We start from the raw sequence: 12731 nt of genomic DNA on the forward strand, positions 1-12731 counted from the left end.
GTTTATTTAAATTTATATTTTGTCTGTATTTTGTTTATAGATTCAGAAGGATGAAATATTTTATTTTACCACTATGGAAGTACTTTTGCTATTGTGATCACTATTAAAACATACTGGTGACAGTAATATGCCCCGATTTCCAACAGCGTCGCAGTTGCTTCATCCAGAAGGCACCAAGATGCCAAGAACAGCAGAAATTGCTTAAAGATCCAAAGGAAAGATGAGCAACAGCAGAATACAACTCCCATTGACTTTATTGGAGCCCAGACTCTGACAGGCAGCTCTAATCCTGAAGGCTTGAATATAACTTTAGTACTCAAGGCAAAGAAATGATGACTGTAGGCTTACCAAGCTTTAGACAGAGGGGCAAGGGATATATATATAAAAATAAGCATAGAACTAGAAATTACTTGAAATTTTAATCAAACTGACAGGTTTTAAATAGAAGTGTAATTATGCTAAGCTTCTAGTTAGCAACATGCTGATTTGGTATTATAACATGATGCAGGTTTTGACAGTCTACTTCTTGACTAGCTTATGCTATAGATTTTGTCTAAGCTTTTGTTTTACATGGTTTCCTTTACCAGATAGTCCAGCAAAATGTATACACTTTCTCAAAGAGCCAGAGAGGGTATTTGAGCTTTCTGTCCTGGTCTTTCCACTCAATTCTTTAGAAGTACAGTAAGATACATTTCAGGATAGATATTAATGAAAACTAAAACAAATGTGAGTGTGTCAGGTTGTATTGATGAAGTACTTTGGAAGTAAAATCATCAGAGGCAAATTGGTTGAAATGGATAGCAGGACAAATCTTTTAGAAAATAAGACTATAAGGGATATGTTTCACATGCTCTGCTTTGTCCTGCTTATACAATTTGAGGCCAGGATGATGGAGTACTAAGTTTTTTAATCTGACCTACTACATGCCCACTCAATTGTATCCAATTATCCCCGTGGTAAGTCTGATTACCTCTACTGACATAAAGTATATTTTCCAGAGATCTTGTTTTAGTTGAAGATCTCAGGAGTGGAGGAAAACACAGCTTCCTTCTGAAATTTGTGCCAGTGATTATTCACTCTCATTGATAAAACTTGCGATTTGAATTTGACTGACTTGAGCTTCCAGCCATTGGCTCTCCTTATTCTTTACAAGATGAAAGGACCTTTTAGCTCCAGGTATTTTTCCCCTGCGAAGATACACGTACGCAGAGTTATAAAATCACAACTCCTTCACCTCAGTAACAGATCCACGCACTCGATACACGCTTTCTTTACACGGTTCAGCGCTCGCCTTCTTCATCCCTCCCAAATTAAACGACGGAGAGCCGCCCGCCCGCCTGCCTCAGGGAGGCGGAGGGGTGTGACCGTCGGTGTGACCGCTGCCTGGCACCGCCTCCCGCCGCCGCCTCTCTTCCCTTTCCCAGCCCTCGCAGCCGAGAGGCGCGGTGTGGCGAGACGACGAGCCGAAGCTCCGCGCTATGCCGGCCGCCGCGCCGCCCCCGCTGCACCCCGCGGCGGGCTGCTGCTGCTCCTGCGGCCACTGCGCGGGTGAGTGCCCTTCCCGCCTCGCCACAGCCCGCGAGGGTCGTGTGGGGAGGCGGGGGAGCGCCGCAGCCGGGCTGCGGGGTGGTGCTGGTGGGCTTGGAAGTCGCCCCCGCGGGCTCCGTGTGGGCTCCGCGGGGCTCGGAGGCTGCGGAGGGTCGGGGTGCTCCATGTCGGGGGGCTGAGGCGTGAGGCAGCCGAACAGCCATGGGAGAACGCCGGCTGCGTCGCCGTGTGTAGCAGGATCGGTTGTTTTTTTGTTAATAACAGAACCGGTGTTTATGGGAGAGGTGCCCCTTAACTTTCCACAGCCTGTCTCTAGGGACGTGCAGTGAGCGCTGCCCGTGAATCTGGCTGGGCTGCTGGTGGTTTTCATCTTGTGAGATGCTGCGCTTGGAATAACCCCACAGACAGAAACTTCTGTGCTGCGTATTGAGAAGTTCATTAAAAGGGGAAACCGGGAGATAAAAGACAAACCTAACGACAGTGTAACCAAACTCTAGCTTCTTCCTCTGAGCCTTTTTGAATTTATTTTGTGAGGAACCAATCTAAGAGTTTAATACTGAATCTGGTAGTGCATTTTGCATGCTTTTGCTTTGGGCTTTATGTAGAAATAAAAACATACGCATGTGCTTGGTTGCATGTGGGTTTCTTTTCCCACCTCTTTTTTATCTTTTTATTCAGCTCCCCTTTTTCCTCTCAACTTGTTTTTTATATACTTGAAATGCAGTCTTGACTCTGAAATGTTGAGAACCAGCAGAGACTGACAGAACAGCAGGCGCAGCAAAGCTTAGAGCACATGTCAGAGCTGCTTTATGTGGTGCAAGTGCAGTTATTACAGCAACTTTGTCACGGTTTTCCGAAGAGGCAGCTGTGTTCTACAGCTAAGGAAGCTATCCTGCAGCTTTTTGGGTAGGACTGATCCCACAGAGTTTCTTTCTTGCAGTGCAGTGGGTGTGGATCTACCAGAATGGCTCAGTACTTGCCATGAAGATGTTCATGGATAGGATGCCGACACGTCTCCACTGAGAGTTAGCTTCTGATAAATCTCCATCTGTGGTTCATTAACCTGAATTGGATAATTGGGCTTAAGCTGTCGGGAAAGATAACTTCGTTTTAATTCAGCTTATTGGCTACTGTTCAAGACTCTGAATTTGAGCTGTGCAGAAGTTACTTTGTATTGTTGTTAGTTGTTTTCCGAGTTAGTTAATTTAGGCATGGTAAACTGCATTTTGAATGTACCTTTAGCACTGACCCTATATACTTTGTAATGTCTGCACCGCTGCTTTTTCTAGTTGCATTCTGTGGAGCTTCACTTTTTTGGCATCTGCAGGGCTTTCAGCACATGGTGACTGAGGGAAGTTGTGTGGGATTCATTTCCCCATTTCTCAGATCACTGAGCTCAGTGTGTTTTCTACAGAAACACAGTTTGGTAGGGAACAAGGAAGCTGGTGGTCCTTCCTTCTTTTCCAACAGTTCCGGGGCTAATTGAATTGGTTTCTGTTGCTGCTTTTGCCCTTTTGCTTTGACTTGATTCTTAAACATTTAAAAACATTTCAAGTCAGTGTTGTATAGATTTTCTTGTACGCGCAATTAGTATGAGAACATCATGGTGACTAGCAGTCTCACTTAGCTCTGTTCTTGCTCTTACTGAAGACAACGTGGATCTTTTAGCTTCAGTGTAACTTGGATCAGAGCTGAGAACGTGATGGTTGAAAGAGGTGAATGTGACATTTCTTGTATTATAAAGTTATACTGTTTTCCAGGCTTTTTTTGTTCTCAGAATATGTGCTCCATTCTCCATTTGGAGAATGTTCATCTGATACTGGAAATACTGACCAAAGGACAGGAGAGCTTCTGCCTCAATTGGTTCTAATATAAATTTGAGGCTTTGGTAGTATTTGCAAATTGTTCATCGTTTCCAGCAGCAATTTACCGTCATCGCACATGAAGGTCAGGTGCATTTACCAGCTTCCCTCTGTTACTAGTGTAATTTACTTGTCTAATTGTTGTAAGGAGTGCAAAACAATTGCCAATGTCATATATTCTTAGTAGAAGCTCTCAATAATCATTCTGAAAACACTCTCTCTTATTCTGTCAATATTGATAGCCTGCACATGAACTCAGATTCCGTTTTTTTTCTTAAGTTTTTTTGTCACCTCAAATGATATAGTAAGTAGAAATGCTGAGAAATGTCTAGTGATGTGCAAATCCCAATCTTCCTGCTTGTCATCATGTTTGTAAGTATAATTAATGAAGACCTGAGAGTTTTGCCTGGGAAACCCATTTCCTTCTAAAAGTATTGCAAAACCATTTGTTTTGTAATGTTTACTTCAGTATATGACTCTCCTCTGAAAACATAGTCCTGTAACAATGAGGTAGGGAATTCTACTACATTTGTGAGTTAACCTCTCCTGAATGTGCTGGATTTTCAAGTAAAAAAATTGGGTAAATCACCCTTTTGTAAAGCAGATGGAGAATCAGGCTCTGGCAGGTCTTTCCTTTAGTTATGCAACAAAGTTATGGGTAATAAAGAATCTAGAAGCCTAATTAAACCCTCAGTGACACCTCTGCATGCTCTCTATTTTTCCACTGGGTCTGCTCAGTTGAAACTGATTAGTCATCAAGTTGAGATTTAGGAAGCAGTGGAAGCAAAATCCCAAACTGAAAGAAATAGATTCCTGCTCCTTCAATTGAGACAAAGCTTGTTAAGAGTATTAAAAAGCAGTGAAAACTTACCTGTGATGAAACAGCAGCAATTAATTAGAAATGCGAGTGCTGCTCCAAAGGTAATGCCTCCCATTTTGTTATGTTGGCCCACAATATCAGAGGTGCATGTTGGTGGTATGGCAGTAGGGGTTGAATCTTCCCACCAATACCCCCGTTGCATTTTGTTGTGATGTGAAAGATGGCAGCAGAGAGGCAGTCTGAGCAGTGGGCCATCTGACATGGAAGCTTGTAAGAAGCAAAGATGTGTCACTGAATTCCTCCGTATGGGAAAATATGGCACCCACTGACATTCACTGCCACTTGCTGAATGTTTATGGAGAGCCAACAGTAGATGTGAGCACAGAGAGGTGGTGGGTGATGTGTTTTAGCAGACGTCAACAGTGGGTCAACTCTGCTGGTGCAGACGTTTATAAGCATGGCATGCAGGCTCTTGTTTGTTGCTGGTGAAAATACATAGCTGATGGTGGTGACGATGTTGAAAAATAGTGCTTTGTAGCTAAGAATTTGCTCTATCAAATGGTGTTATTGTACTCCTTGGATCTGTTGTAGTTTCCATGGAAATAAATAGGAGGCATTACTTTCGGAGCAGCCTACATCTACAGCAGTTTAGAGGTCAGGAGCATCTATGTGGAAGTGAAACTGCCTGTGTGTTGAGCCTTGAGAAACAGATGGAGAATTCTGCCAGATGGATCCTGGCAAACCTTGCTGTTGTGTAAGATGCTTTTGTTTCCCTCCGTCAGTTCTGTCCTCTTGTGCTGGAAGGTCCCAGACTGCAGAGCTCGCCTCTCTGGTTCCTGAGGCTGACCCTAAACCTGTCAAACTCCAAAAAGCAGGCAAGGCTGTTCCCAGTAAAATATACTGCCTGTCATCTTTGAAAAAAATGAAATAAATGAGCAGTTTCATAATGTTCTTTTTTTGGCATTTTGCAGGGTTATAAGTTAAACTGAGCTTCGTGTAATCTGAAAGCATTGATTGATTTCACATGTAGTGCACTTGGTCTTTACAGATTATGCATTTGTATACTTCTTTAAAGGACTTTCTTCATGCTCACTTTTTTAATTTTCTACCCTTAAAATGTCAGAAAGAATATATAATGAAAGTGGAGTTCTACTCTAAAAAAAACCCCATAGAAATGATGGCACTTGTGACTCATTACCAGACTACATGTAATCTTTACCTTCATCTGCTGATCTGAGTGATTCAGCTCAGTTTAACACTAACATGGCAATAGCCATCTGTGTTTGCTGTAAATATTTTATTTTTTTAATTACAAATGGCTTGGTTTAGAAAACCTCAGTGTGGTGGGGTTGCTGAGGGCCTGCAGGGGGAGCAGATGAGCGGCCAGGAGGGTTATTTTTGCCCAAGCACCATTGACAGATGGAGAAAGGGAGTGTAAAACCATCAGGGCAAATCTGGCTGCCCTGCAGCAGTCTCAGTCTCTGGGGGGAGCCAGATGGGAAAGGAACGGGGCAGCCTACAAAGTGACTCTGGACGTTTCACAGAAGTGCAGGGAAAATAAAAAAGAGAAAAGGAAAACTCTTGAGTTTACCTTCTTTGACGAGAAAGAAGGAAGGATAGCTGGTGAATGTCATTTATCCCTCATGATTCCCAAATACAGTAAATACGGTCACATGCTCCTTCATGCTGAGCCTCCTACATGTGTTCCACTGCAGGTTGGCACCCACGCTGGGCTGTGGGTGACACAGAGGCAGCATCAGTCCTCAGAATGGAAGAATCCAGAGATCGTGTAGCTACAGCAAGAGATCCAGGGTGGGTATCCCTCAGGTTTCCTCCCTTGGCCGTAGTGCAATTGGATGCAAGATTCTTCACCCAGGCTGTCCCACTGGACAGTCCTTCCCATCTTAACATGTGCCCTCTCTACATCTGCCTGCTTTTTGGGTGCTGCTGTCCCAAAACTGGTAATGGATAGAGAAAGGAAAATGGACAAGGAGAAAGAAGTAAATATGTGAAAGAATGAGAATGGACGTTTTGGGGACAGAAAGATTTGGAGATCTCTAGCTTCTGGTTTGCATGGCATAATGTTTATTTCATTCTTAAAATCAAAAGCTTGCTCGGTGCCAGCCTAGGGCTTATGAGATCAGAGAGTGAGTGCAAAGGTGTGTGTCTCCCACTTTTTTGTACTTCACGATCAGTTCTAAGGATGTTGTCTTTCCTCACAGCTGACATGTTAGCTGTCGCTTAATGGGACCAGACATAATTTGCCCAGGAGAAACTTTAGTTCTGTTGGTGACGTGTGGGAAAGAAGGAACCCAACTTGACACACAGCTGAATTTGCAGGGCTGACAGTTAAAAAAAAATAATACTGCATGCAAAGCTAAGCATGCTTGATGTGAAATCATGAAATATGATGAACTTGGAAGCCAATCATACTAATTTTATAGGATCTTTTAGGGCTAAAACTGTATATTTATGAGGCAGATGTATTATTCTAGTTTGTTTCTCCTTTTTGTAGATAAGCTCAGATTAGTTTTTCTTCAGTGAACTTAGAATGCTGCCTGAACTGCTGAGGAATTTTAGTTTTCTACAGATTGGGTTAGACTGGGTCAGCAATTATCTCTGTTATGCTACTACGAACTGAACACGAATATGCTGGCATGAGCATGATCAGAGATGCCCACGAGGGTAGTAGAACTGATGCTATAGAGATTAAACTAAATTCCTTTTTTGATTGTGATGGTATTACAACTGTTCTTGAAGGTGTCCAGGTGATAAAGAGTATTTGGAAGATTGAATGTGTTTTTGTTTTCCTGCAGCACCAATAGCTAATAGAGATTGGAATACATGCAAACAGCATGATGGATTGATTTCTGTTGTCATCTGATAAAATACACTTTGTCTAGAAATATTTAGATTGTGCTTATTTTATTTGTTTTTGGAGATCGTGTTTATGATCCAGTATGATTTACAATAGCACTTTATCATGTAGTATGTTTTAGAGCTGTCTTAGCATCAAAGATATTCCAAACGTGTATCATTGCTCAGTATACTTCCACCAGGCCAGATACTTAAAATCTAACATTATTCAGGTTACAAAGTCAAGCCTTTATGACTATTGATGAGTTGTGCTGCCACCTACTTCTGTTCCTGTGCATTATGATATAACCATTAATTAAATTATCAGAGGCTGCTTTTTTTCCCCAGGGTCTGTGGCTCCATCAGTGCCTAGGATGGACAAAGCTTTAACAGTGAGCATCTGCTCACAGTTTACCCTGGCTGTTCATGGCTTTCACTGCGTGCTTTTTGAACCCTGTTCTTATTGCTGGTTTATTAACTTGTAGAATTTTCTGTTATGGGTTTTGCTACAGCAGCAAGTGTGGGTTGATACCTCTGTGAAAACACTAAAGAGAGGACATTGCATTTTGTTCAGCGGAAGTCAAGATACAAAAATATTAAGTGAAAAAAACCTTAACATGGTCAGAAATGTCACCTGAGATGCACAGGCGGAGGATTTGGGGATGGCTTAGTGTTACATATGTGTTATGTTGTATTATTTAGTGTCTGACATACAACTTCCAGCAAATTCCCTTACAAGTATGGGCACTGAGCAGTTCTGCAGATCAAGTCTCAGGATGTTTTGGTCAGCAGAATATAATCCACTCTGAAAAATCAAGATTAAGTTGGTTGCTTTGAAGCTCTGTGGAATTGCTTCAGACACTGCCCGGTTCTCCAGACCTGTGCTCCCTTAGGCAGTATAACTCTCCTTCCTATATTCTTTACTTCTTTTCAACTCCTCAAATTGCAGAGATTAAGTTTCTATAGAGAATGTTTTTTGACTGTGCAGTCCTGATTCCAGTTTATATATAAAAGAGTGAAGTGGCAACAGAAAGAGGTAGATATCCAGAACTGCAGAGAAGCCAGCCAGGGGGTGAGGTTCTGTTACAGCTCCCAGTCCTGTCCTTTTGCCAAAGTTCAGCACCTAGGCTGGCTTCCCAGCCTGCTCATTTCTCATTCTCATGTTTTATTGCATCCAAATTACAATCGCCATCTGCTCTCACTGGGTCACCAAAGTTCTCAGAAATTGCTGCTAGCCAGGATCTAACTATGGGCCTATCTGCCATGTTCTGTGCAGCCAATCCCAGTCCCCACTTGTGACTTCTTGGTCCTCTCTTTTTTTCTTATTCTCTTGTCCCAAATTTCAGCTAGGTTTCCTTTTTCAGCTACCTGCAGGCTGGCTTTTGAATGATGATATCAGAAGAGCAAGGCCCTGTTCAGGTCCTTTTCCTATTTCCAGTCGTCGTCTTCTCTCCCTACCAGCTCTACGTCCCATTGCCTTTTGTGGTGGTTTTCTTCTGCATTCCTCCCTTGTCAACTTCAACTTTTAACCCATTTTCCCAGCCTCTTTATCCCATGTTTCACAAATAATTCCTGATCCTGCTAGGGCTAAAGCATGAGTCCTAAAGGCCCTCATTGAATCTGAGCCACGTAAGCCCTAAGAGCTTTCTTAGGAGCCAGCTGGGATTGTCCTGCAGTCTTTAACACTGTCTCTATCCACACCTTATGAATTTTGACTTCCTTTTTTTTGCATAGGATGTTATTTGGTCAAAATTGATGTGGGGTAAAAGCCTTTCATTGTTACTATAATAAATTCCTGACTCAAAGAAAATCTCTTCTTAAAATGCTGTACAGCCTGGCAGGAAGGCACAGTGATCGGGAGGGCAGAAAAGACAGAGAGCTATAGCTATGGCTATTTAGAGAGAGAAAGAGAGAGGAAAAAAAAAGTCAATGTTTCCAATTGTAGAGCTGTAAATAATGCCCATGTAAAATTTACTTGCTGTAAAAGGATGCCTGTGATCATATTTTGTTTCCGTGTAACTAATTTAGTACCTTGAGACTGGTCTTACTACTACTTCAGTCTCAGATATTAATGGTGTAGACTAGCCCTGAAACCTGCAATATTTAATAATTTACAGCAAGTAGAGGAGCTCAGGATAGCACACTTCCAGAGCATCTGGCTGCTGATACACGCTGGTAACCTGTTACGTACTTTGCTTCTCAGAGTTCAAGGTTGGTGAGATTCTTTGCTTCCAACTACTTGAAGATGCTTCTTATTACTTCAGCACAAATGAAGAGTTGGGTTCAAATTGAGACTGTTCCCCCATCCCGGCATCTTTGTTTTGTATATCTTCAATAGGAATTTCTGGGGCCTAAGGAAAAGACAGCGTTTAGTGCTATTCTTTCACTTCATCTTTGAAACAGTACCTCAAGTATGCTGTTTTGGGACCAATACGTCAAAACCACTCCCAATACACAATTTCTATCGTGTACAGCTTTATTTGTGTGAGTACTCCTCATAACTTTTTAGGGAGCTTTCATGAGTGAAGACTCTCATGTTGATCCAAAGCCCTCAAAATAAAATACAGGGCTTAAGTAGCAGCATTTTACTCACAAAATATGATGTGATAACTCAGTCTTACCTCAGTATTTCTTTCTGTTTTAAATTGTGTTGTAATACTCCTTGTAAAAATTTAATTGCACGGCAACCTGTGCCTTGATAGCAGAATTAGCTGCTGGGTAAACCATTCAGTTAATTACTGAAACTGTGATCTCCAACTGGAGAGCCAAGAAGGAATGTAAGATGAGTGGAAATATTTTAATTAACGAGCAAATCTTAGGCTAGTCAAAGGAAGGGATAACTTTTGAAGGGCAAATAGCAGCACTAAATTTTTAATTGCCATGATTGGTGACCTCTAGCAAACTCTGCTACACACGTTATTCAGTGCTTAAGTGAACCAAACCCCTACAAGGAGGGGTCTTCTAGAGGAAGTTTAATGCTTTTCCATCCTATACTTCACACTCACCTTCCACTCCCATTAGAACTGACTATGACTTTTGCAAATGGGTTTTGAATTGTCTTTATAAATGAAGCCCAGAAGCTATGCTCCGTGCAGCAACCAACATTTTCTCCAGGAAGCACTTACACCATGGTCAGCAGATGGCTGAACTCTTCCTGCTATGTACTTGGGTCCTCAAATGCCTCTGTCTCATCTTCCCTGCTCCTTTAAGGACTTGATGTGATCAATTTACCCCACAAGACCATCATGTCATCTTCATCTGGAATGTTGTATTACTCTAGTTTTCTTTTCCTCATTGCCAATGTGGATGGCTTAGGTGGGACACACAGTGCTTCTGCCCTTCCAACAGCAGTTTCAGCCCTGCTGCTCCCCTAGCTCTCTGCCTTCATCTTCTGAATCGCCCTATTTTTTAATACTTAGTGGTATGCAAGTGTATATAGTTAAAAAAAAAAAAAAAAAGAAAACAGAACAACTACTGCATATGCATGCATTTGTGCATATAAAATATACATATTTCTTATAAATTTTAATAACCATTAGCTCTCACAAAGACAGTGAAAAGGAAAACAAGTTTTATTCCCTGATGTATCAGTTGCCAGCACTCAGACTCATTGAAGTGTGTTTCTAATCCCACCTCCTTCTTCCTTTCTCTCCCACTTCTGCTTAAATATAGAAACGAGGTTTCAAGCAATATGATTTGAAGCTTTAGGGTTCATTTAAGATATTTAAAGGCTTTCTAGAAATGCTTGTCGTTGCTTTGTGTTGTTCTTTCCTGAAAGACTGGGGCTTGCTTCATATCAGATAATTAAAATTTGCTTAACTAGAAAATGAATAAAATGCGTAGCTGTAACAGGCAATTGAAATTATTTTTTAGTTTATGTAATATACAGATTAGTCATTGCAACTGCTTTGACAAAGTTTGGCACTTCCCACTTTCCTCAGGAAACAGTAGGAGATAACTTTGTGTTTATTTAGGCATTCATGTAACTTTTTTCCTGTTAGAAAAAGATGTGATATTATTCTTACTCCTTAAATGGTTATATATGTGTTTTAACTTATGATTTGTGTCAAGCTGTTTTGGCTAGGAATGAAGGCAGTTTAACAAGCACAAAAACACATTCCTGGGTTGTTCGCTTTAATTGAATAAAACCGCTCTTATTCTGTTAGTTATAGAATAAAAAATAACTGTGGTTTCCATTTAAAGCTTAGCTGACTTAGTGAAGAGAGGGGGACGTTATTGATGTAATTGAAATAATCAACAGTGTAACCAGGCACTTAAAATGAATGGTTTGCAAAAGGCGTGGTAATGCTAGCATAGCTGGGAGAAGCATAATCTATGGGAAAAGTCATTATTAGTGTAGCACTGTTTTTGTGTTGCATCAAGATAATAAAATGTAAAAATGTCACGTGCTGTTCCTGTAAGCAAGGTAATACTTTGATAGTGGGTATACAAGAATCTGAAAATGCTGATTAAAATCAGAGTTTCATCAGTTTGTGGTAACCAACATAGCCTGAAATTGATTTAGATTTCAGAGAGCTATTATTACATCTGACTCACCCCCCCCCCCCCCCACCCCCCCATTCACAATTGGCTTTATTCTGGGTACGATGTAAATACCTGCTTTAAAAATTACTAGCACATGTTATCATCTTTCAGTAACAAGATCATCCTTAAAAACTAGAATGAAGACAGAAATAACTTGTGCCACCACCAAGCATTAGTCACATAGCTCTTATATAATGCTTACATCTTCAACCAGCATATTGGCAGCCGGGTGTCTTCGTAATATTTATTTGGAGAAGAAAATATCTATTTGTTTGGCAGAGGAGTGAATTGAAGCCAAGAGCTACGGGACATGCTGAGGGGCACACGACACTTAGGGGTGAGAGCATCACAACGAAGGAATGCCAGCATCATAGCTCCAAACAGTAGGCAGTAGCAGAGATGGGGCCTGTAGCAACATCTCTTAGCCCTCCCAGGTGAGGGGTATAATTACTTTTCATTCTGTTTTACCTTGAAGAAAGGAAAAAATACAGAGCTTGAAATACTGAAAATGGCATTTCAGCAGTTGAAAACCAAAACGTGATAGTTTTCAGCTTGCCAGAGCTCTTGAGCATGTGTGTCTTACCTCTAGCCCCAAGAGGAGCTGTCAAATGCATGAGTTTTCCTTTGCAGATTGTAACTCTGTCATGTGGCTGTGTAGTCATAAGTATGTATTAAAAATGGGTGGGATTCTCTGAGAGATAAGTATGGGAATTTCCTGGTACAAGTTCAATAATCACTGTGATTCTGTTCCTTTGGGTTGATCTTATTAGTTCAAATTCATTAAATGTTTGTTCCCCACTGAATTATAAGACTATTAAATGGAGTTGGATGTATTCTGTAGTCTCATCATAGAAGTGTATTTCCTGAGACTGAAAAAAATTGCCTGGCAATCAAGTTTTAATAAGTACATGAGATCTGAATACTTACAGTGATATTATTCTTAGCTTGTTCTTGAGTTTATAAACTGAATTATGCTATGGCTTGGCCATAACCATGTATTGTGTTTTTAGTTCTACCTTTTCATTAATACACGTGAAGAAAGGTGAAGAATTTCCTTTGTTGGTTGGTGTTCAGAGGTGAAATATTGGAGGAAGGATTGT

At 41.1% G+C, this 12731-nt stretch overlaps 1 protein-coding gene across 2 annotated transcripts in view; it reads left to right on the forward strand.

The window, feature by feature from the left end:
• The first annotated feature begins 1364 nt into the window (after positions 1 to 1364).
• Positions 1365 to 12731, forward strand: part of DCLK3 (doublecortin like kinase 3) — a 33973-nt gene continuing 22606 nt past the window's right edge. The window contains exon 1 of one of the 2 annotated variants that reach the window (XM_031590425.2): positions 1365 to 1548. In XM_031590425.2, the coding sequence (XP_031446285.1) occupies positions 1479 to 1548 (70 nt within the window). In that variant the 5' untranslated portion in view covers positions 1365 to 1478. Of the gene's footprint in view, positions 1549 to 5290; positions 6043 to 12731 lie in introns of those variants that run through there. The other variant, XM_090142340.1, reaches the window with a different exon arrangement.

This window comes from Phasianus colchicus, chromosome 6, assembly GCF_987193195.1.
Source record: "Phasianus colchicus chromosome 6, bPhaCol1.hap1.1, whole genome shotgun sequence".
NCBI classification, from domain to species: domain Eukaryota; kingdom Metazoa; phylum Chordata; class Aves; order Galliformes; family Phasianidae; genus Phasianus; species Phasianus colchicus.